This window comes from Centruroides sculpturatus, unplaced genomic scaffold (assembly GCF_000671375.1).
Source record: "Centruroides sculpturatus isolate CEXI.00-Female unplaced genomic scaffold, Cexi_2.0 scaffold1214, whole genome shotgun sequence".
Classification (NCBI taxonomy): domain Eukaryota; kingdom Metazoa; phylum Arthropoda; class Arachnida; order Scorpiones; family Buthidae; genus Centruroides; species Centruroides sculpturatus.
This window is the reverse complement of record NW_019385996.1, coordinates 98,311-125,460: the sequence shown is the minus strand read 5'-3', so window position 1 is coordinate 125,460 and position 27,150 is coordinate 98,311. Positions and strand designations below refer to the sequence as shown.

Below are 27,150 nucleotides of genomic sequence, written 5' to 3'. Positions count from 1 at the left end.
CATCATCTAGGCCAGATAACACTGTTGCTGTTTGTTTATTTATTTACCAAAATATATTGCTCTCTTAGCCTTTGCCATTTCTTCTTTCATCTTTAAATTAAAAATGGCAGAATTGTTTTGTCATTGCATGATCATATTTTATAAAGGAATAACAATGAAAAATGATAAATAATTCTTATTCAATTACAACAGCATCAGCAACACAAAGTCTTTGAAGTATGTTTTTACAACTCACCATTTAATTAGAAGATAAACTCATTAATTAAGCATTATTACCATATTTAAGTAAACTGATCAAAATTTAATGATATAAAACTCAAGATATATTTACTGAAATAATATTTTTTAAATTTTCAAACAGTTCATAACTGTCTCATAAAAATAAATATTTCAAATGTAAGAAACTCAAAGGCAGTTAAAAAAACCCAGGAGATTTATTTGGATTAAACACTATTTTGGGATTTTCAATCCCATCTGAAGATGGGATTGAAAGTCCCAGCATTGAGGGATTCAAACAGAACAACTGTTGGTTGCATTCAAAAAATTTTGTGCAAACAAAAAAATTATAAATTTAAACATCTTTAAAAAAATATATTAACAGATATTTTTTAAAATTATGAACATGTGGCTATGAACTGCATTATTGGAAATGTTTCCTGGAAAGATTGGTAACAGTGGTTCTGCTCTGGGGTTGCCATCTGCAGTTGTCAATAGGCATTTCCACCTTCCCTCCTGTGACCTTAAACCTCCAGTGATGCCTGAGGTGTGGTATTAGCAAGCTACTGCATCTACCCCTGCAGTTTTACTCTGTCCTGTGTGTTCTCCTACCCTTCTTTCTTCTTAAATTGGTACTGCCAAGGCTCTCTTTGTTCTCATTAGCCTTTGGTCAGCACCTTAGTAGCAAATGTGCAGAGCATATTATATAGCCCACTTGCAGTGCATCTGCAGGTGATTGTGTGTAGTAGTAATAAAAAATTTGGTAAACAGGTCAATCCCAGCACCTATTTCATATTTTAAATTTAAGTTTAAACTATAAATTATCTTAGCTTTAAGTATTAGTTATAAGTTTATTTGAAGCGTGTCTGGTGACTGACTCCAGAATTCCCCTATTAGCTGTTGTTTAAGAACTTCTCCTCTTTTATTTAATTGCTTCTCTTCTTCACTTACTAGTGTAGATAGTAGAGTATTCACTGTACTGGTAGTTGGCACTTCTGGCCTGGCTATATGGAGTTTTCTGAGTTTCCTCCACAAGTTCATACCTGAATGGGAGCCAGCTTTCCTAGAAGCCCTCCTGGAAGCAAGTTCCTGGCAATAGCTATTATGTTGTAGCAAGCTATGTTTTTTTCAAAGTTCTTTATTCCAAATTGCTGGAGTTGGTCATCAGTGGTTTCTGCACTCCTACAGACACTCTTCTATGGCTTTGGATAAACCAGAAGTTCACAAACGTCTTAAAACATCATTCTGGTTAGAATAAGTTGTCTTTCACCTTAATATAATTAAAATAACACTAAAGAATAACATACTAAATAACACTCCAAATACTCAACATACACAACACCAATCACTTACCAAACATGACATCAAAAATTGTTAGAGCAAACAAAATGTTAAACTCACAACACACAGATGACTGAAAACACTGTTACAATGACCACTCAAAGAGCAAGCTAGCAGTCCTACATGGGCTTTATTAATACATACACAAATATACATTATAGGCCTCAGTTCTTTCAGAGTTGAAAGAGGTCCATGGGCTCCCTCAGAACTGCCTCACAATAATAATAAAAAATATATAACAATAAATTAAAATATGTTAATATATATTTAAATGTTTGCATTTGTAATTATTTTTTAACTCCTTTAATTGCTTTTGAGTTTTTGAGTTTCTTTTCTTAAATTTTATACCCATAGAGTAGTCTGTTCCAGATTTGAGTTTTACTAAGTATTTTTCTCTTAACTTCAGATTTTTTAAATTTACAATTCAATTTTTACAATTCTATAACATTGTATTGATAAATTTATTAACCAACTATATTTTAATACTATTTTAATGATTTCAATAAGTAAATTATTACTAAATAATTGAAATCTATTATAAAATCAAATTAACCAGTACTTTTAGAAAGATATTCATAAGTACCTGCTTAAATTTTGATATGTATTTTATTTATATCACCTATAAACATAATAACATTACATGCTACATGATAAATAATTAAAAAACAGGGAGATTACTTGTATATGGCAATGTGACACATGGCTGATCTGCCAAGGGGGATGCTTCCAGAGGATTTTCTATAGAAAACTGACCCCTATTTAGATGTTACAAATGTGAAGAAAACCTAAAAAACTCCACATGGCTAGCCAATTGGCCAGGTGCAAATGCACAACCAGCTACTAGCATTCAGTGGTTTTATCCACTCAGCCACTGGTGGGTTCAATTAGAGAAGATCAAGAAAATTTCAGTTAATATCGTGCTTAAATTTTTTGACTAACAGTGTGTAAATTTGTCAATATTTTCATTTTTGAAATTTGATTCAAGATTCATTAAAGATACAAAGAACATTTGTGTTTTTCCTCTAAAATTTTAAAACTGCCTATTCATAAGACAACTTTATTAATGTATATAAATAATTACATATTAGTAACTTTTATAAAAATATTATTTGAAATTGAACTCTCTTTTCTTATTCACTTTCTTTCATTAGTCTTAATGTATTGTAATATGTATGAAGAAGTTTTACCAAGTATAACAACTGTTCGTAGATTTTTAATGAAAAATGTACCTATTTTAATAAAATAACTATGAATAATGTAACATACCATATTTAAAATACCATCAGATGATTTCAATGCCTCCACAGCAAATCTTCTTTCTATATTGACTGTATCAGTATTGTTAATTCTCAGAATGCAATCATTCACCCTAAACAAAGAGTTTTATTTACTGATGAAATCATATAAGATAATTAACAAATAAATATTTATTAATAAACATTAAAGAAATGCTTTTAGAGGAATAAATAAATATATAGAATACATTATGAAATTTAACAAGAGAGAGTGCCTAATGCTTGCCTCCAGTGACAAATTACTTAGCATTTAATTAATGATAGTAGTAGTAATATAGCCAGGTATAATTTAGTAATCATTTGGCTTTAATATATATAACTATCAGGTTTGGATGTTTATTTTTTTAGAATACACTAACACAAAATCTGTTTCCAATTCATTAAGGTACTTGTATATAAATTATTTATTTTATACATCATTTTGAAGCCTATTTAATGTAGATTAGTCATATTACATCTATTTTACTGCTTAATTTCATTTAAATAATTAGAAACAAAATTCCTCTGCCCCTCTGCTATTCTAACTATTGACTTACAGAAAAACTACTGTAAATTAAATTTTGGTCAGGAGGACTGATGTCATATCTCTCGAATAAAATGGCACTTAAGTGAATAACTGTTATGGATAGGAAAGAAAGATATGAAAAATTACGTTCAATTAAATGTTGCTTAATTTGCATACAGAAATAAACACCAAATTGTAAAGGTATTTAAACAAAAAATGTTGTATACAAAGAAATTTTATAAGATCATATATTCAATATTAATAAATTTATTTGCTTCTTTATTTTCCCTGTATCTTTATAATTTAAATTTTTTATAGTAAATTTTTTGCTGATATCAACTAGTATCAACAGATTAACTCCATGTATTTACTATAAAGTATTTTTACATTGGCTTAACTTACACAATTAATTTCCATAATTTAGATATGCAGAATTAAATGTCACTATAAATAATATTTATCAAAAATAAAATTTTTTTTTAAATCATAAAAACAGTTCTATTTATTGTGAGTTTTCCAATCATGCAGAAGAACCTGTTCTTAGTTTCTACTCATTCATTCTCTTGAAATTACAATGCATTAATCAGTCCAAATGTTGTAAGAAAGCAAAACACTATTTTAATACAATTTTTCCATGTGTTTTTTATAATAGTTTTTCATTTTAGCTTTTCAGTTTATCTTGTCTTATATTAATAAGTTTAATGAATGTATACATTAGATACTTATTTTTAAATTTTCAAATAGTATTCTAAAATGTTCTTGCTTACTCATTACTTTTTGCATTCTTTAGAACTATCAATTCTAAATTTTTTTGTATTTGGTTTTGAAGGTAAAATAAAGCAATTCCAAAAAATGTTTGATCCAATAATGAAGTTTTTTGACTTTTATAAATATAAGTGGCTGTTTGATTTTTAGGTGAAAAACTTTTTGTAGTTGAATGGAAATTATTTGCTATTCAATATTCAATTCAAATTTAAAACAATGCTTAAAAAGTATATATGTCATTCCTCAAACACTAAATAGTAATTAAACAGATACTACAAATTATTGTTTTTATTATATTTATACTATAAGATTTTTCAGTTTTTTAAAAAATATTAATGCATTCATAAAACATATAAAAATAAAAAAATTTCAAAATCAATTCAAGTGTTAAATGTATAACAGAATCTTATCTTACTTTAATTTGCCATCTGCTTCACTGCCCTTCACAATATTTTGTACAAAGATAGAAGAATCATTTCCATTATGAGAATTATCTTTCCCCCCACCAATCTCAAATCCAAGATCATCAGATAATACCCTCTAGATGAATATAATAATAAAAAAGTTAGTAACTATATAGCGACATTAAATAATAATATATAATTCCAGACAGCTGTAATAAACTAAACATACTAAGTTAATCTCAAAAGTTTCCACTTCCCACTCTTGTAAATCTGCATCGATTGCCGAATCACGACTGTGATTATTTCCAACAGAGTTCAGTTGTTTCATTCTTGTTTCTTTCTCAAGCTGAGCTTCAATTTTTTCTCTAAAAAAAAAAAAATCATAAGTTTTATTATTTTTAAAAAATTTATTTTTAATATAAAATGATCTTATAAAATTTACTTTAACTCCTTGAGTTCTTTAGCTGCTTCATTTCGCTGCCGTTTCACTTCGTCAGAATCTCTAAGAGCTTCGGCTAAATCGCTGACGGCACGATCTCTTTCTCTACGCAGTTTATCACATAATGTGCGAATACTTTCCCTCTCTAAAACAATCTTATCTCTTTCACTAAAGGCCCAATCTCTTCTCCTTTTACAAACATCTGCTTCTTGTTGAGCTTCTAAAAATTTAACATATGATTTTAAATAAAACACAAAATAAGAAATCATTTTTGCCTTAGATATATATATTTAAATAGCAAATAGTTATATCACTAATTTTAAAATAATTATGACGATAAGATGTCTAACCTATCAATTCCATATGTAGTCTTTCCAACTGCCTTGAGAGATTTTCTACTTCTCTATTTGCTTGGTCTAAATCATCCAATCTTCCACGACCCTGTAAATGAGTATCACGTAACGGCATATTTAAATCTCTCTCTTTCCTTAATCCATCCCTTTCTATTTCCCAACGAGTTTCATATTTTCTAGCCGACCATTCTTGACTATGCTTTCCGCTGTCTTGTTCGGTAACAAAATCACCATATTTTTCTCTTAGATCATTACATTCTTTGATTGCATGATCTCTGTCTTGAAGAGCAGATGCAATTTCTCTTCGTAGACTTTCTACCTAAGTATTCACAGAGATAATGGTTAAATTGCTACAAAATTTTAAAACATATTAAAAACAATTATAGATGTAGAGTAACAAACTCTAATTAAATTATTAAAAAGTCACATTACTCATTAATTCACATTCTTTTTATTTTGTCACTAATTTACATTTGCAGCTTGCCCTTTAATCAATCAGAAACTTAATTTAAACATTTTTGGAAGAAAAGTCAAATTTGAAATAGGATTTGAATCTACACAGTCAGCATACTTTTTATTAACTAATAATATGCTTAATTAATATAGATATTGAAAATTTGAAGTCCATTTTAATCCAATCTTTTCTTCATATACTATATAACATGCATTAAATGTCAATGAGATGATAAAATTTCAAACGTATCTGTTATAATGAAAGTATATCATATGAGTAAACATCTCAGAATTTCTATTATAAGAATACCTTCATAATGCTGACTCTTTTTAAGATCAACACTGGTGAATTAGTTATTGGAAATAAAGCAGTAGCTATTTTTCCTACTTACATTTATTTACTATACACAGGGTGACTCTGAAAGTTTTGCAATACAGGGAAATCGTAAGGCCTGAAACAAAATATTTTTAAATTTATGTTCAAAGTATTCTCCTCTGGCCAAAATGTACATACTTGTATAGTCGTCCCTCCCACAGATCAAAAGCATGATATTACTCATTTTCTGAAATGATAATCAAAATACTCCATCATGGAAGCTTTGATTTCATCCTCTGTGTTAAATTTGTGACTCCTCAAATGTTTTTTTCAAATTAAAAAATAGCCAGAAGTCACACATTGCCAAATATGGTGAACGTTCAATGACTGTATTATTATTAGCATGAAGGAAATCAACAGTCTTGCTTGCAGTGTTGTGAAGCATTAGTATAATGTAAAATTAAATCTCGAATTTTCAGTGACTACAGTTGTCTTTCTAGAATTCTGTAGTGTACCAATTAGCTGTTATTGTCTTCTGTTCTTCAAGCTTAATTTTTTCACCAGACCAGTGCTATGGAGGGGGAACAGTAAACATGACTTTTTTATTGCTCTCTGCCTTTTCAAAGTTGTTGGAATTGGTTCATCTTTATGGATCCATACCAGGATTTCTTGACATGTAGGACAGTTGTAAAGTAATACATGCATTTCATCCCACGACAATCTTGAAAATAATCTGGTATCCACATTGGTTTAACATCTCTAGTTTTCTTAGAGATCCTGACGCACTGTGACTTGGAAATCTGATGAGAGAGCTGAACTTAGTGGAATTATTTTGTTTAAATATATTTTTTTTTGAGAGAAAAAATTAGAGAGATAAAACAAAAACCAACATTTTGAAAGATAATTAAACTGTTTTCCCATGGACTTGTTTCCTGTGTAAAGATGATACATCAGGTGTGTCACCTGGAATCTGCGACAGAAAATTCAACTATTGGACAGTGATAGAAAAAATTCCTAATAAGGCCATGGAAAAAACACAGGACAGATCCCTAATAAAAAGGAGGAGGTCGCTGAGTCAGACAGAGTCATCGAGTTAACTTTGAACTGTGCGTGTGTAGGCTGTCGATCGCCATTCGCTGCTGCCATTACTGTTCCTAGTCGCTGCCACTCCAAATAGTGTGAAAACATCAAATATCATTCTAAAGATATTTATCTTAGTGCAAACTTAATGTGAACTCTCTCTCTCTCATTATTTCTTGCTGTTAGGGATGAAGTAGTTATGTCTTATATTATGTGTTAGCTAAGCATCTATAAAAATATTGTAAACAGTTAAGATTGATTAATAAATGGGCATTATTATTATTTAATAACTTGTGGAGTGTGTTTCCTCTGGGTCTCTCCTTCTGCCTCCATTCCAGATCCGAAAGTCCGCAAACGCCACTGTTCGAAATAACGAGATAAGCGGCCAATCTGGTTTCCGTGTCTGTCCGCAAGACAGTGGTGTCATCCTGACAAGGCGCTAAAGAGGTGCCAAGCCTGCAGTCACACTGTCAACTGATGAGGTATTCATTGAGACAGTATTTTAAACAGTAATTTCTTATGCAAAATGTCTGCAACTGCAGAGCCTCCAATCTGTAGTCTCTCCTGTATCATTTCATAGATACATCTTTGGTCTTCCATAATCATATGTTGACAATACTTACATTTCCAGCACTCTATACTGTTTGTGGTTACCCTTCACATGGTTCATTGTGAAAGGAAGTACAATCCCTCTGAAATTCTTTGTATCACCTGAACACAATAGTAAACGATGGGCATCATTCCAAGGAGCCAATTTCAATTGTTCATAATAGTCTGTCTTTCAGTCAAATACAAAAATCATAGTAAATCATTGTGTGAAGTACTTCTTTAGAAAGTTCCATCATTGGGACGCAATTTGAAAAAATTGTAGACCTATAAATTCCTACTGTCATCTGTCTGTCTGTCTTTCCTTAATCTCAAGAATGGAGTTAGACAGATGAATGCTGAGACCTTATGAAAAGCTTAGGGGCAAGAGACCCTGATTAACTATACTGTATATAATCTTCCAATGTAAGCTAGAAGTGATGTTATTTCAATTCAAAATTTTTCCCTGAAAGGAGTTAGATACATGACCAGCATAACTATCACTAACAGGAAAAGTATTATGTACTGTACAGAGGCAAGACACTACTAATTTGAGATGGAGACATATAATTTAAATTAAATAAATTAAAAATATGATAGAAATTGCAACCTGGAATTGTGACAGTGTCATAATAAATAATTGCTTGTTACTATTACAAAATGGGCCTGCCTCCCTAGATTAAGGAAAATTGATTAAATTTGTTTATGCATAAAGTGTTGTATGAAGTTTATTATTAAAAATATAAACACTTTAATTCATCATGATAATTATCTTGTATTGCAAAACTTTCAGAGTAACCCTTTTATAAGATGTATTATAGAAAAAGAAGAATAACTCATACCAAGAAGTTGCTAGGTGTTATTAAGTCATCTTATAAAAATAGAAAAAAAATGTTGAATATTTTCTACTGTGTAAACTCAATTCATGAGCTTACTTTGTTCCTGAAAATAACTTCTCAAACAGACAAAGTGTTCCACTGTTTCTTATAGTTGAAATTTTTATCTAATTATCCTCCAAATAAAATTAAAGTGCTAAAAAACACTAACTTTTAGTTTACAGTTGCAAGGTTAGCATAAAGTATAGATAAGTTATCATAAACTGTACTGCTCCTAAATAACAGTAAATAGAATTAATCATTGAACCAACAACTACAGGTATACCTCGCCTTATGTTGGTAATTCATTCCAGGAGAGGCGACTTAAGTCGAATTTACTTTTCACTAGGCTAAACCACAAATAATCATTTCCTGTTCTGTATTTTATTTATAAATGCATTTTTAATAATATATGGTTAATAAGAATGTATTTTAAGCTTACAAACAAATAAATTTTAGTGTTTAATATAGTACAGAAAAAAGTAATCTAAATTTACGAATTCATGTACGTACAGTACATACTTGTAAATGTACATGTTTACAATTTGGTGATGTTTGCAGTACCTCACAGACTCTTTATTTGTGAATGTGGTTTGCTCTAAGACATTATAAAATAAGATGATTTTGTAAGGTTAAATAACAAATAGTTATTAGAGTTATCTTGCAATAGTAGATAATAAACTAATTTATATTAAATTTACCAATATCAAGTGGCACTGACAACGATGCCAAATGGTAGATATTGGAGCTACCATGGAAAACACCAATATTGAGCACTTAAAGACCGCTAAATAAGATAACAACACAGAAAGATGTTTTCATGTTTTGTTCTCTAGGATTTATGATGATTATATTAACATTTACTGTAAATGTACGGTATATATTTTAATATGATTTTATATGCTTTTAACGCTTTTCTAGTGATACTACGACTTCAATATTTGTGGTGGATGGATGGATGTAAAGTCGAATAAAATGACAAACTTTATTTTTATTTTTCCATATATTTTTTGACAAATGACGTATAATTGAGAACGACATAATTCAAGGTATACCTGTACTATTGAATTATATTTTATTTATTTGCTTAACAACTTACTTCTTCTAATGCTGCCTTTTTTTGACTTTCAAATGCTTTGATCATTTTTTGTGACTCAGATAACTCTTCTTGTAAGCGTTCAATCTCCTTATGAACAGAATCTCTTTCTGACATAATAAGCGAATATTCTTGAATAGCTGCATTTCTTTCTTCGGTCAAACGAGCGAGATCTTTAGTTGCTTTAATACGCACTGCCATAGCTTGATTTATTTCTTTCATCGCTTCGTCCCTCTGTTGCTGAACCTAAAATATCAAAATATAAAATGTATTATTGAATAATTTTAAATTATTACTTCTGAAAAGTATAAAATTCAGATGATTACTTTTTATATTCAAAATGTATAGACTCAAAAGAGTGTTTGACGAAATTTGTTTAAGTTTCTGTAATAATATAGAATTTGATAATTGTGAAAAATTATGAAATAAATTACTGATTTCATGTTTAGTGTTTTTTGAGGAAAAAAGTGAATCATTGTATAATCTGCAGAGAATTTTTCATTGACAAAAAAGTTCAGCACTATACAGTTTGTGCGAGTTTGCATCATCATTTAATTGTTTTAATTAATTACCAATTATATAGTGCAATTTGCAAGGACAATTAATTAAAATAAAATATTCCAAAATTTAGGAAAGATATTAAACAATTCACTTTAAAACAGTACAATGAAAATTTAAAATCCAGAATTATAAAATGCAACCAGTCCTTAATTTATGACCTCCTAAACTAATATATTAAAAATTATTTAAGTCCAAACAATAGGCCATATTTGCTAATTGCACAGTAATCACATTCTCTATTTGAATTTATTAATAATTTATTAAAATCTAAAATACCTAACACAAGAATTTCAGATACTGTAAACTGAATATCTTGTAATTAAATATAAAAATTATTAAAAGAAAAGAGGCCCATTATAAAAAAAAAATCCAATTGAAGTCAAGTCTTTCAACAAAATTTAGAAATGCATGGGAGTTTCGTTTCTAGAATGAAAATGTTAGTTGTTGTTTTTAATCATAAAATTTCTTTAATTGTAACATTGCAGACAATTACAATAGACTTTACAGTTAATATTATCAATTTTAAAAAATATATGGTGTAGAGTTGACACCACTTACTTTAGTAAGTTGTTCTCGAGCTTCATTTCTTTCTCTCAGTGAATTATCCCACTGCCTGATGGCTGCAGTACACTGTTGTTGAAGACCGTTTCTTTCTCTAATAATGGCAGTCCGTTCAAGCATGGCTTCCTCATAACGTTTCCTCCAACAAGATAACTCTTCCTGTGTAACTTCTAATTTAGAAACCGTGGCACTATGAGAGGCCATTAAATCTGCATAGCGCTTATGCAGGGTATCATATTCTTCTTTCATCGCTTCACATTTTCTAACAGTTGAAACATATAACTGTTCAGATTCTCCTCCTGCTGTTTCAGTCAATGTCTCCTGAAATAGTTACATAATAAATTTGTTTAGTTTTTCTTATTACATCTGAATTATTATTAAAATGTATTATTTAAATCTATACTTTTCATAATTGACATTTATATAATGATATATGATACGTTTATATATGTAAGAAAATTCTGACAAAAAACTACAGAAGTAAAGATTAAAAAAAAAACAACCTTATTTGTATATATCATTCTTATATATACATACATAATATATATGTAATTGTAAAATGTGGTGTGAAGATACCACAAAATATCACTTAAAATCATACATAACTGCTTTTTATGGAACCAAAAAGTTTTAGTTCCATAAAAAGCAGTTATGTAAGATTTTAAGTGGTAATCATGGTGCTAAGCTTTACGCAGTTTTATGAAAAAAAAAAAAACCTACAAAATATGTTAAAGACAACAAATTATCTCCTTTTCACAATGAAAATGTTGTCTTTTGTAAAGAAATTATTCAGTTGTCTTTAAAATAAAAAAAATAATAAAATAAGCAGACAGATTGCTTTGTATAAAAATTTATTTTAAAATGTTTCTTTGTTTTCATTTACAAATCACATATTCAAGAATCATGGTGTATTGTTTGACACCAGCCTTTTATAGATGGGTGTCAAACAATACACCTTGAAATGATGCATTAAGCCAGACATATCTTCTGGGGAACCTAGTAGAGTTATGTGAGTAGCAGCACGAACTTGGCATTCATCACATGGTACTAGCTCATTCCATGATGAGACCATACACAGTGAGCTAGTACCACATAATACTTCCAACATATTTGTGTTGCTACTGAACATAACTTGAGACTAGGCATCCTGGTTGTACACAAGTACTCTTGGCAAATCTTAGGGTCTGCAACCTCATGTCTTTTAGATTTTGACTATGATCATTCAACCTAAAATTGCCTAGTGTGATTTGCAAAGATTATCAGGAAAAGTTAGAGTTTCAGCATGCCTTGCCATTACTAGTTCTATTTTCATGATTCTGATAGTTCTCTTGGGGGTCTGTTGGATGCTTCCACCTCTATATCTTTTTACTTAGGCTTACGCAAGGAGGGCCTTTTTAAACTCAAAAATAACAACCAACATAAATTTAATCCTAGTTTACAGATCATTTGTCTTTGCTGAGGAACATGCTATAAGATCAGTTCTAACAAATTCTAACTTACTTTCTTTGTTAGTTTGGTCTTCTCTCCTAACTGTCTTGATTGGTATCTGGGAAGACCATCCTTCCCAGTCTAGCTTACAGCTGGATCTGAAACTGATAGTGGCATTGATGTTAGTGTTTATAGAGGAAGCACAGATGGAAGATTTTGTCCCATTGCGCAGCTCCTAACTATAATTCAAGCAGAAGTGTTTGCTATTTTTTTTTATATGTTTATACTATTTTCAGTGGACTTTCTTTAAAGTCCACTGAAAATAGTACACACACATCAAATTTTAACCATACAAATAAGTGGTATTTGTATTTTTCTGAACTGATTGCCTGCAATAATTATTTTCTCTTGTGGAAACCAGGATATAAAGAAACTGCTAGGAATTCAAGTGATAATTTTCTGGGCAAACAAGATGTTTCTTATCCTTTTACTATCCAGAATTAGTTATTGATATTTAATACTTTTTCTAGAACTATCAAAGACTGAATGTTTAACATCTAATACAATGGAGAAAATCTCCCGATTTAAGTATAGCAAGACATTTTCACCTAGCTTATCTTTCATGCCAAGTAAGAATTATGCTCGCTTTCTGGCACATTGTGACTGGTTTTGGTCACTTTCATAATCATTTGTGCCTATTGAAAATTTTCTTCTTGGCCTTTCACCACATTTGTGACTCTGCTGAAGAAACAGATTACTTTGCATCTCATTTGTGATGTGCAGTTCTTTGTTCAGGAAAACGTCTTCATGTGGATTCTTTTTAGAAGTACAATATCTTTTTTTAAAGAAATCAGACTTCTAAAGTAATCTCTTGTGAGTGCACAGACTTTTGCTTTCCATTTGTTAAGTAATCATTGTGCTGCAATTTGAAAAAAATTGTAGACCTATAAATTTTCAATGTTGCCCATCGACCTGTCTGTCCTTCCTTAATCTCAAGAATGGAGTTTGATAGATGAAAATCAAAACCAGATATGGAAAGCTTAGGGGCAGGAGGCCCCTAATAACTATATACAAACTTCCAATTTGTAACAAAAGTCACATTATTTCAATTAAAAAATTTCCCCTGAAAGGAGTTAGATTACTAGCACGACTCTATTGCTAACAGGAAAAGTATGATGTACAGGAGCAAGACACTACTAATTTGAGGAATATATTTTAAATTAAATAATTTATTAATAAAATGTTATCTCAATAATTTGAGTATTTTGTATTATCTCTAAACCAAAAACTGATTACGTCAACTAAAACACAGGAATTTTCATAACTTATATAATATGTAACTAAATAATAATATTTCGTTACAATAAATGTAAATTTTATATTCAGACAATATTAAAAAAGATTTATGAATATGAGAAACTATTCTATATGAGATCTATTCAAAATATCATATGTACTGTACTGTACATATGATATTTTGAATAGATCATATGTATATACAGTTGAACCTGTCTATCTTGAATCTCACAGGAACAAGAAAAAATTTCAATGTAAATAGTTTTCAAAATCTAAAGGTTCCTATAGTAAACAGTAATAGGTTTGTTAGGCGATATGATATTTTATTAATACAATGGCAACTACAGTACATATCTGTATTAGGTATAAATAAAACATTTTTGACATATCTCAACAGGAATAGTTTGTCAATAGTTTCTGATGCCTGACTTTCTTTGACCAATAAGACACAAGCCAAGTTCTTAGCCAATTGGAGAAAGCAGCGTTAATTGCAACCACGTACTGTGTCGCAAAGGATATTTCTCAACTGCAGTTATTTATGTTATCAAAACATAGTTACCGAGCTTTGAACATGCAATTGACACTTAGGTCCATAATTTGAGATAAGAAGTTTTGGAAGAAAATTATTTGAGATAAACATGAAAAATACATTGAATTTAGGTTAAAAATGCAAGATAAAAACTTAAATTTTGAAATAATACAGTATGTTTGAAATAAACAGATTCAACTGCATATCATTCACTTTTAATTGTTGATATTTGTTATAACGTGGGTACTTCAAAAAGTTTGTGGAAAAAGTCCGTAACTAAAAATTGTTTGGAAGGATTTTGATTTCAATGTACCTGAACATTCTTGTACCAATGTGTTATAACATGTTCAAACATGACCCCTTAAATGCAGGTAAGAACCAGTTGAAAGTCAAGCACCATTCAAGCAACATGGAATCCACCAAAATCGAAATGAGAACAAACAAAGTTCATGGTGAAACTTGGTTGAGAGAATAGGCAAATCATTGATGCTCTGAAACAAGTTTATGGTGATAATGCTCCAAAAAAGTCAACAATCTACAAATGGATAAGTCGCTGAAAGGTACCAATTTTCCATCAGTTGAAGATGTAAAAAGAGCTGCTCTGACATGGTTCAGATCATAAGACCCTCAAGTTCTACTCAGACGAACTTAAAGGCTGGTATCAATGTCTGTAGAAGCATATCGACCTTAATGGAGCATATGTTGAAAAATAAACATAATAACTGAAATCATTTTTTCATACTATCCTTTTTCCATGAACTTTTTGAAGCCCCCTCGTAAATTGATGTAAATTATGAAAGAATAAATGTTTTTAAACTTTGTATTACTCTAACTCAATGGTTCCCAATTAGTGGTACGTGTACCCCTTGGGGTACGTGAAATTGCATGAAGGGTTACGTGTGGTAATCTAAAATCAGTCGATTTAAAATTTAAATGCATGAGATGAAGCAATCAAAAAAATAATGGGTGGACCATCAAAAATTTGGCAATTTACAACACGATGTGAAATGCAAAAATTTGTTTATTTATAACTAAAAATATTTTTGAAATTTCATTAAAAAAAAAAATGCATTTGTGACAATACCTAAATGAAATTCTTGCAAAGAAACAAAAATTGTACAATTAACACAATTTGTGTTAATTGTACAAATATTGTACAAAAATTGTACAATTAACACAATTTGTGTTAATTGTACAATTATCATTATCACCGTGTCAGAGAAGCAGCAATAAAATATTTTCTACCATTTTGCACAACATACCTCTGCAAGAGCGGATTTTCGGTCATGACAAACATGAAAACTAAACATCGTCACCGACTTCAACTCGAAGATGACTCGAGACTGAAGCTGACCAAAAAGCAACCAGATTTTACAAAGTTGTGCAAAGAAAATCATGCACATTTGTCGCATTAAAATTAAATAACCTTATGTTATTTTCATTATTATTAGAATTGTATTTTAAAGGTAATAAATGTAAAAAAAAAAACTTATTCTATTTATCACTTGCTGTCTACCGACAGCTTCACCTGCATTATATAGAATTTTCTCGTGGGAGTAAGATATTTTCTTGCTGTAAAATGTAGCCTATGTCCATTTCCAACATGTAAGCTATCTCTGTGCCAAATTTTATTAAAACCTGTTTAGCGGTTTAGACGTGAAAAGGTAACAGACAGATATACAGAATTACCTTTGAATTTATAATATTAGTATGGATTAATATGAATTTTTGCTATAAGGGGTACGCAAGTTTGAGCTCTTTCTTGAAGTGGTATGCAGGAAAAACTAATTGGGAACCACTGCTCTAACTTAATCAAATATACCTGAAAATAAGAAATTTGTTTTAATTTAGAAAATATTTAATTTAATCTCTTATTTATAAGCTTTTTGACATTAAAGTCTTATTATTATGTTATTCTAATTAAAGGAAATAGATTGCATTGATGAAATCATTTAAAAGACATAATTTAGTTTACTTTTTGGATTCCTTAGCATTTAAACAAGATCATTTTTATTTCCAATATTTCATATTCAAATTTATTTTCATCTAATAAAAAGCAAGTAAAATTTAAAACGTTAATAAAATATAAATCATAAAAGGCACGACATTAAAGTTTAGGTTCTTAAGAACTAATGCATAAAACCTGTAAGAAAATTATCCCAAGATCAGAATAACTAAAAAAAAAACTGCTTTTCATTACAGCATTGAATATTCTGTCCCATTTTGTTGCTATCATTTACAGTTATGTTTACTAATGTAGAAAAATAATAATATTTATTTTAATTTTCAATAAATTTTCCCCTACAAAACTTTACCTGTTGTCGACGCAATTCTGCAACTTCTTTTCTATCTTCTTCATGATATCTTTGCAGGCGATCAATCTCTTGTTCTAATCGATGTTTGTCTGCTAATAACTCATTGTACTGCTTTTTTAAGATTATTGTTTCATGTCTTTGATCATCTGCTTTATTTTGAGCCATCTAATAATGAAATATGATTACACTTACAACACTTGAATACAAACTATTATCTATCTTTTAGTTAATTTATTGGTAACAATGGCAATAAAATTGCTCATATTAAAAAAAATCAAAATATTATAATCAATAAATAATTATTTCATGCAGTTTTTTCATTTGTTACCATCATCATTTTGCAAAATTTAGCATCTGTATCTGATATGCCACCCTTTACAAATATTATCTCATTTATCAAGAATTTTGTACTAACAATAAAAAATAATGTTTATACAAAGTGTGATACAAAAATTATTTAGTCAAAATTTAATATTTTTATCATCATTTAGTAAAGAAAGCTGATATTAAAATTATTGAGGTTCTAATTATTTTTATCTGATTTCAATAAATTGTTAATTTTTTAGAATGTAACAACAGTTAATGCTTCAAAGGCTATTTTTGTTTTTTGCTAATTTTCTATACTGCAAGAAAATATCTAAAACTAATAAAAGAAAATAAATTTTAAAAAATATCAATTTAGTCTTCTCTCCACACAAAAACATCGCATGAAAAAAATTAAGGCAATAAAATTATCAGAAAACAACTCTTTTCTCAATGTATAATATGTACAAATAGATTAAACTTTTAACTGAAACATAAATTATCTAGAAAGAATAAAAACTTTTTGCAGTATATTCCAGGAATATTGTGATTTCATGCAGATAACCTGTGAGTTCTGTTTTTAAGAGTCAATTTGTCAATTGAATTTTAAGAGTCAATTGAAAGCAAGTGCAGGTAATGTAATAATGCGAGTCATCTGGCAATTTTAACTTACAACTATAATTCATTGAACAGCTTTTCCTTTGTTTAAACTTACCAAGACCATTTGTAGAAAACATAAGTTTGATAAACATAAGTAAAAAACATAGTTTGGTAATGGCAAGACCACTTGCCATCACCAAATTACAAAAGACATGTGCACACCTTGTCTTTAGTTCTCTCCCATTTATTTACTGTAAGTCATTCTATTATTTACATAATTTATCTTGACTTAAAAAAAAAAACACAGCAACAAGATCATGTGCTGGCATTAGATTACATTCAAACTGGGCTTAGAATTGTGTAATGTACTGGTGTAAAATATTGATAGGACCAAGAACTACAGCTTTTGGCATTTGGCAGGTAGTGATTTTGCTGCTGTTGAGTGTTTATAAAGTGCTGATGTAGATTTTTTTGGCCTGGCATCTAGGTGTGCCAATCACCACAGGCACTATTTTGGCTGGTTTGCACCAGATTCACTGAATTTCAATCTTCAAATCTTGATATTTTGTGATTTTTTCCTGTTCCTTCTCTTCGATTCGGCTGTCATCTGGTATAGCTATGTCAATTATCCATACTTGTTGACAAGACTATGTCTTGTTTATAAAATTATACTAAAGACTAAAGAGAGAAAGACATGGCCGAGCAGTGAGCATAGCCTGTGAAAGGGGAGGAAAGAGAGAGGAAGGAGTGGTGAGTGAAGGTGGAGAGGTGGGGGAAGGAGAGGTGGTGAAGGATGAAGTGGGATCCATGAGCGCCCACACGGGTCCGTTGATATAAAATTATACTGCCGGTTGGCTTACCAGCTTAGAGATATGAAGGAGTACATGTCAAGAGTTGCAATTTGGTGCAGTATTAAGTGCCCAAATCATGTGCGCATAAAAAAAAACCAGACTTGTAGGTACTCAGGGGACCAAGAACTGAGTCAAAATAAAATACAAAATGGCGACACTCTCTACAAACATGCAGTAGTACGAGATTTGCACATGCATTGCTCGTTGGAAAGTTGGAAACGCAAATGTTGTGAAATCAAATTTTGACAAAAGAATCTTCAAAAAACCCATTTACCTGTCCTATGTTACTCCCGACATATCTCTGGTCGTGATGTGCTGACCTCGACCAGTTGACCCAAGAAATCTCGTTTCAACATCAGAACATTTTTGAAAGTAGATGGTGTTAATCGTTATAATTTTATATTAAAACTAACTTCTGAAATATAATTTGTTTTCTTTTTACATTTATTAATATATATATTATATACAATATATACACAGACAATGTATATATATTGTCTGTTTGGTCTTATATGGTTAGTTTGGTCTTCTGGTCATCCATTAACTCCTCCACATCCTCATTACTCACCTCTATCTCCATGGACCTGACTAGACACAGTTTCACTCACCACAGACATTGCTTCAAAGCCTTCAAATGTCCGAAATTATTTTTTTATTTTGCACAGACAATATATATATATATATATATAGTCTGTGCAAAATAAAAAAAATAATTTCGGACGATACAATAGCCAGGATTATTTTTTTCAAAAATGGAAAATTGGCAAAAATTCAACCCAGGGTGACATGCAATGGAAAGAAATTTTGAAATTAGGTTAATTTCACCAAAAATGCATCGTGGATGACCCCATGGTCATGGCCATGGTTGGTGAAGTTTGAATGATCACGCTCAAAACCAGTGATACCAAAGAAGATTGGAGAATGAGAACAAAACCTGCCTTGAGTGTCAAAGTAATCCCACTTAGTAGTGAGTCTCTGAGACATAGTATTATCCCAAATACAGCTTTGCCATTTTACTTGTTTCTCTTCAATGATTGCAATGTCTGATGTGTTGTGTGCCAATACCATGTCTGTTTAAATTAGAAAATTCCACAATATTTTGATATGGTCATTTTCAGTGACTTTTTAAATCTGATATTTCCACCAGTTCTTAGAGACAGGCAGATTGTAATTCTTGTATAAGTTCCCATGAATCTTTTTTTGCCACTGAATTATGTCACAGTTTGTCGTCGATTTGGGCAATCTTTTTACAGCAGCCGAGAATATGGTCCACAATTTCATCAGCTTCTTTGCACAGTCTACATTTTGTATCATCTGATGACTTTTCAATTCTGGCTTTGATTACATTTGTTCAAATTACTTGATCTTAAGCAGCTAGAATGAGGCCTTCTGTTTCTTTTTTCAATGTTCCAGATGTTAACTATTACCACATTTTGCTGTTATCCACTTTGTCTTTAATCTTCTCCAGAATTTGGCCATGCAATGCTTTATTTTGCCAGATTTCTCTTCATTGTTTGAGAATATTTTTTCTGTATTTTCTCTTTGTAGTTTTGACTTTAAGCAAATTTTTATTTTTGATTTCAATCAGAGCTTCTTGTTGACTAGCCTTGACATAATCTGCTAGTGCATGTTTCTCTTCCTCAACTGTTTGTTTCACTTGCAAAAATCCTCTGCCCCCAGTTTTGCAGGACAGGTATAATCTGTTATCATCACTTTGAGGATGCAATGAGTGATGAAATGAATAGTCATCAATTTTCTCGTTTTTCTGTCCAGTCTGTCCAAATCAGCTTGAGTCCAGCAGTGTATCATATCACAGGCATAGCCAGGTACTGATGGCCTTGACTGTGTTGCCACCATCCAACTTTGATCCCAAAATTTTCCTGACTCTTTGATGTACACTTTTGCAACTACACTTTTCACTTCAGTGTGTTTGGTATTGTCTGTCTACAAAATGCCCAGGTATTTATAAGCTTCATCCGGATTACTTTTGATGACTTGCCCATTGTGTATTGTAATACGATCACTGTTTTTAATTTTTCCTTCGTTTATTGTTACTGATGCACATTTGTCAAAGCCAAATTTCCTTGTAATGTCTGTACTGAAAATATGGACTGAATTGATCAGATTATTGATTTCTTTTTCATTTTTTCCACACAGTTTCAGATCATCCATATACAGATGGTGAAAATTTTCTGCAAGTCTTTTGCAGTTTGTTAGCCCAGTTTCATTTTCTTCATGATTAATGAGTGGGATCAAGACAATGATGAACAATAGCAATGAGTCACCTTAGAAAGTTCCTCTCTTGATGTTGACTTGTCCATATTTTTCATTTCCAACTGGTAGGTCAGTCTTCCACTGTTTCATTGTATTTTCTGTGAATGCTATGATGATGTACAATTCAATGGTTTGCAAGCACTTTATGATCCAATTATGGGGTAGTGAGTTGAATGCCTTATTGTAATCAATCCATCACTGTTTTCTGCAATGTTTGTTGTTTTGATTTTTGCAATTTTTCAAAATCATTTTGTCAATCAGTAGCTGATCTTTAGTACCTCAAACTTCTTCTTTTGTTGCCTTTTTGCTCAACTGACACATTATTATTTATTTCCAAGAAGTTCATGATGTTGTCTGCAGTCAGCAAACATATTATGGTCCTGTAATTTTCTGGCATTGTGACTTTTGCTGGATCTTTTTGCAAGTGGTATGTTCTGCAAGTTGTTAACCAGTTTTGGATTTCAGCCCTTGCAGCATTTGATTAAAGTGTTTGGCTATGACTTGAAGTAAATTAGTCAGGTATTTCAGCCAGAACCCATGTAACTGATCATTGCCAGGCACTGTACAATTCTTGATCTTCTTTATCCTGTTTTAACCATTTCTTGTTATGACCAAGTTTTCCATTTGATTTTTACTCATCTTTTCAAAGTCTTTTATCCAGCCTGCATTGTGGTTATAATCTTTTTAATTTTCCCACAGATCCTTCCAAAATTGAGTTATTTCAGTTTTGTTTGGTTTTTTTCTGGTTATTTTCTTGTCACTACTGGTAGAATTTTTGCTGATCTATTGAACAGCTGATTTTGCTAGAACTGGTTAATTCTGGATTCATATCTTTCAATTTTTCTAGCTGTCGCTGTTATTTGTTGCAACAAATTATTATTATTAAATATTTCTACTTGAAATTTTATCCTAAAACTAATAAGTTTCTAATAATTTCCCCTCTCCATATTGCTGTTCCAGAAGAACGATGACATAACTGCCAAATTAATAATTACTTTAATTCCAAACCAAGATTTTTTAATGTTAAGTTAATCTTAACTAATTATGAACCTTTAGAATATAAAGGCTTATAATAATAGTTAATCTTAACTAAAAAAGTTGATTCACTAATATAACTTAAGTTTTGAAATCTGTCAAATGAGGTTTGATTTTAATATGCATGTCATATTTCAAAATCTTAATAAATCAAACAATATATTTAAGGTCTACAATGAAATATTTTACTTACCTTTGTTTTAGAATGATAAAATTCGCCTTCTCTAGATGTTTCAGTTTTGTGCATAAATTCAGGAGGTGGATAGCATAAATAGTGAAGATCATTTGGAGACCTCAAGACATCGCAATCTCTTCCTGAATTTGCTGAATGATCAGATGTACTCATTCCTATAAAACAATAATTTATTGAATTTACCATAGTCTACAATAATAATAATTTTATATATAAAAAAAAAAAAAAAATCTGGAAAGAATTGGCGACATAATAAATTTAATAAGAAGTATAATTATTATTAACAAAACTGCATTTGAAAATTATATTTTTGTAACTATTTATTCAATTACAGCAATGGTAATCAAACTTTGGCAGGCCAAATTGCCTGTGTCATAAATAGCTAGGCTACAAATATTTTGTATATTCCATATATTCAAATAGTAGGTCTATTTCTATTATTTATGAGTTGTTAGTCTGGTCTGCAAACATATTTGACACAAATACTGTGGCCCAGATATGGCTTGGAGGCTGTAATTTGGACACCAATGACTTATACAATGAACACATAACTGATTAGTTTTTTGAATTACAAAATGTCTAATTATTTTAGATATAAATTTATTTATTTTATGGTTTTATATGGTAAAATCTCTAATTTGTGACTACCAATAGTTCTGAGGAAAAGTGACCTTTATGATTGCTTCGAAGGGATTTTCCATTAAATCAAATAATATAGCATTGTTAAAGTATGGTTTATTTCAATTTTTTTTGTAATAATACAAAACTAATTTTGCTTGTTTTGTGTGTTTTCAACAATTTCTTTTTCAAATTTATCGTCAGCACAAAAGAAACTCTTGTGAAAAGAGGTCTTTTAGAGGGGTTTTGCTGTAAAAAAGATGATAGTAACCAGGGCTGTGGAGTCGGAGTTGGAGTCGTGGAGTTTTGGTGTTTTAGCCGGAGTTGGAGTCGGATGGTAAGGAAGAGTCGGAGTTGGAGTCGTGGAGTTTTGGTGTTTTAGCCGGAGTCGGAGTCAGATTGGTAAGGAAAAGTCAGAGTCGGTAGATTTTTATGCGACTCCACAGCCCTGATAGTAACTCAAATTGAATACTTTCACTCCTATATTATAAAAAGTCTAATTTGCATAGAATCTGCCAGAAATCTCATTATGATGCTTTTTTGCATTAGAAAAATTGCATTAAATACATAAATGATGCATGTGAAAAGATATTATGGCAGGTAAAGCAACTACTAAAATTTTCAAACTTTTCCTCAATATACTACAGTTAATTATTTGATGTATCACCACCATATGGAAATATATGCAGTTCAGGAATACATAGTAAATTAAAAACAAATTTCAAGTACTTTCATTTTTAATTATCTAAAATAGACCTGGTTAACTTATGAGATACAATCTAATTTCACGAGTCAAAACTATCAATAATCTAACATCGCATTTTTGTTGTTTTGCAAAAGTTCATTAAATTGGGCCATTGTTATAAAATGAAACTATACTGCACAACATAAATTTATTTAATTTATTATAATTACGTTCCAGGTTATCTTTTTTAGTAACCAACTTGATAACAGGATTCAGTTCAACTAAACACAAACACCAAATTCCAGCAGGAAAAAGCTACTTTAAGTTTTATATTTACTTAGTGTTGTGTTAAATGGTGACTTATAATTTAATTGGTTTCCAGAATTGTTGCTAAATCAGAGTAAATCAAACTGTAATTTTCCTTCCCACACACTATCATAAATTAGATTTTCTTTCTCGAAATAAACTGAATTATGCAATATCACACTGAAATAAGAAGAAGAAAAAAAACAGTATTTAAAGAAAAATTTCTATTATAACTATAAAATTCTGTCATAAAAATGAGAGACTAAAGCAGGAGGACAGTGTATCTCCATACGCTATTTTTTTAAAAATTTTCTAAAAATATTTTTTGGAAATCCTGCATGAAATATCACAATGTTTATGCTGTTGCTTTGTAGAAATCCTTTGAAATACAACAGAATTAAAAAAAAACAAACAAACAAAATTGAGTCATACTTCTTTCATTTACGGTCACTGTAAGCTATAGTAAAAACTGTGAGATTCCTCTGGAATCTATAAAACTACATCCCTTACTGTATATTCAATGCAAAATTCTTCTGAACAACTACTTGATTCCAAGAATTTATGAAATAAAATTAATATTTGATTCACTTTTGTGGAGCATACTATCAGATAGAAATGGAACAAGGTTGGTCAAGCCTAAGAACTACAAACTAATCTTAAAACAGAAAACAGTGTAAAGAAAGTTTTTGAAAACAACACTATTGGAATTCAACTTTTGATTAAATATGCAGCTTTTACATAATGGAAAAACTGAAGTTTTGTATTTCAATGTTACCTTCAAATACATATTCAAATTTGCTAAACCTTAACAATCTAATCAAATGACAATCTTTTTATATCATTTAGTTTGGTAATTAGTTGTTCTGAATTATGTAAAAAATTTTACACACAAAAAAATTATAAAATACATATTTATTTGTATAATTTGTATATATTTCTATTGTAGAGTCCTAATTCATGATTATGCATAAAAATAACATTTATTACATGCCCCACTATTTAAACAACATTAATATTACATAAATTTGAAGCAGCAATAAAAAAAACTCCTTAATTTCATTTGTCTATTGTTTCACAGACACAGAGGTTATGTATACATGTACTGATGAACAGTTTAACATGTGATTGTCATGCATAGGATCTACATATGGATCTCCGAAAGCCAGAATATGCAACCACAAATACAATATGGCCAAAGAAAATTTCAACACAGAGCTTGCCCATTTTGCTGATGAACCTGAGGTTTCCCCCTGTTGGGATAAAGCTACACTTTTACACAAGGTCTTTGACCAACATAAATTATAATCATTGGAGGTGTTAGAAATCTACACAGCTGAGAAGAAAGAATGTTGTGTTAACTCTGACAGCATTACAGTACTGCAAGCATGGAAATACTCTATACATTCACACAGAATTTAATGTTTTCAGTTTTATTATTTAATATCACACCATGTAAAGAATTGAATCATTGAAAGCCTTTCTTTTATTTTTATGCTTTAAACTGTGTGTCATGACACATATCAAACATATTTTTGAATATTTGGAATTGCTATTTTAAATGTAATGGTAGTCTCCATCAAATGATAAAACTGTTTTTTTTTTTTTTTTTTTAAATTTCCTGACGAGGACCTCTAAATAGTGACCGAAAACGTTATAACTTTACAGTTATTTGCTGGAAATTGCATACAGGTGTTAGTTTCATTTCTGTACTGTTCCAGTTTTTACATGTACTGTTATGTATACACATAGAAAAGATCCAAACTTTCAAGCCTAACAGTTGCAAATAAACAAACTTGATAGATATTTTGATTCATATACTCATTTCATAGCTATTATTTTATGACCACTAATTCTTTACAATTCATTGTAATTAGAGATGAAGTTACAGTCTTATTATGATCCTTAATTAATTGAAAAGAGAATCAATGGAATGGCATTGCTCAGATACAGTCTCCAAAAATCATGAATGTTACCATCAATCAAAAAGTTGAGAGCCATCACTTTTTGGGATTGTAAAGGTATTCTGATCATTGAATTTAAAAGAGGTATAACCATAAACATAAAATGTTACATTTTCTTTTGTTAAATAAATAATGAGCATACATAAAAGCAAAGAAAACTCAGTTGGGGAATAAGATTTCTCCATAAAAATGCCACACTTTAAAAGGCTGCAATTGCGAAGATGAATTCACAATTGCAGCAGTATACTCATAAACTGGGGCATAAATGTTCTTGAATTTGCATTCACAGAAATTAGTCAGAAATTATAACTCAGATCTGGTGTCAAATGACTATTATCTGTTTTCAAAATTAAAATTTGACTTGAGAAAATTTTTCCAATAAGAAAGTGAACTCCATCATTTTAGGATAGTTTTCAGTCTAAAGAACCACTATTATCCTTGTATTGAGATGCTTTTTCAAATACATAACAAGTACAGAAAGATGGTAAGAGAGTATAATAAAAATTATAAAGTTATAAAATTATAGATTGTAAGAAAAATTTGAGAATTTTTCTTACAATCTATTTAAATCAAAATAGTTTGAGTCTTCTCTCATATGTTTTCATTGCTCTTTATACATAATTTTTTCCTTAAAACATATAATTGATATGAATTATATACTACATATTTACACACATTTATTAATTAAATTTTTTTTAAAAGTATTCATTTCAGTTTACTAATTTTAAATTATTTTTGCTGTTTAGATTAACTTATTTAGTCTTACTAATAGTGGATTCTCAATCTACTTTTTTTTTGGTGGGGCTAGAGGAAAAGACTGATCCAGGAAAATGATTGATGTGGGAAATTTATGACATTGATGTTTTCATTGTTTATCTTGTATGAAACATGCATTTTCCAGTGATAGGCTTATATGATGGCTTTCTGTAATACTAAATGATATGGAACATGCGTATGGACATGCCTTTATTCTACACTTTAAAAATTTGTTAAGTATACTGAAATTTGTTCTATTTTCTTTTGATAAGAATACATAATGTATTGACTCTTTTCTTGCACTTGAAGATGATGCCATAGAAGTGTCAAAAATGTTAGTGAAATTATTCATTCTTGTCACTTACAATGTGTTGATTCTCTTACAGAAAAGAGTTGTGACTTTTCTCACTTGTCCAGACATGATCTCCTTTACCTCTAGACAATGCAGAATTACCAACCTTAAGGGAGAAAATCATTGTATCTACCCCCTGAAATTATCATATTTCACTTAAAATTATTGTATATCCATCTCAATCCTTTATACTTACGCCCTTTATCCATAGAAATATTAACAAGGTTTGCCCTATGTCAGAATCTTGTAAACTATTATAATATATGATGCAAAACAAACCTCTGAATGGGCATAAGCTAAATTTACATTTTTTCATACAATTTCAACATATCAAACATTAAAAAAATATTGTTAACAAATATGTAACACATTTCTTTATATATCATAATTATTTCATATGCATAAGCCTTAGTTTTTACAAATTTTTACAGCCATCTAAAAGTTTTAGTCCACTCCTAAAGTGATTGCAACTCCCTATGCCAGGGGTCAGAATTAGCGGCTCGCGAGCTGCATGCGGCTCTTTGCATAGACGTTTGTGGCTCTTCGGACATAAACTCCAATTTCATCTCACCTCATTTCACCGCAGCCTTATAACTTATGAGTTTATGAGATAGAGCTGCCGAACAAACTTTGACTTGTTCTCCGTCCGCACATGACCACACTCGCGTTGATCAATATGAGTCGCATAAGAGTGGTAGCATTTGAAGCATATCTATATATATAACCCATTGAACGCATGTCCATCCATCCTTGTAACGTTATGCCGAAAACGGCCACTAGAGACGCCTCTGTCGTGTGCCGTA

The 27,150-nt window shown here is 30.3% G+C and overlaps 1 protein-coding gene across 1 annotated transcript in view; it reads right to left on the bottom strand.

Annotated features, from left to right (window-relative positions):
• The window catches only part of LOC111612998 (disks large homolog 5-like), an 86,930-nt gene that overhangs the window by 36,592 nt on the left and 23,188 nt on the right, over positions 1 to 27,150 (bottom strand). The window contains exons 4-12 of the mRNA XM_023354292.1: positions 21,670 to 21,824; positions 16,414 to 16,578; positions 10,843 to 11,166; positions 9,727 to 9,969; positions 5,316 to 5,637; positions 4,969 to 5,185; positions 4,756 to 4,891; positions 4,538 to 4,662; positions 2,824 to 2,926 (exon numbers count right to left, since the gene is read on the bottom strand). Of these exons, the coding sequence (XP_023210060.1) occupies positions 2,824 to 2,926; positions 4,538 to 4,662; positions 4,756 to 4,891; positions 4,969 to 5,185; positions 5,316 to 5,637; positions 9,727 to 9,969; positions 10,843 to 11,166; positions 16,414 to 16,578; positions 21,670 to 21,822 (1,788 nt within the window). The 5' untranslated portion in view covers positions 21,823 to 21,824. The remainder of the gene's footprint in view (positions 1 to 2,823; positions 2,927 to 4,537; positions 4,663 to 4,755; positions 4,892 to 4,968; positions 5,186 to 5,315; positions 5,638 to 9,726; positions 9,970 to 10,842; positions 11,167 to 16,413; positions 16,579 to 21,669; positions 21,825 to 27,150) is intronic.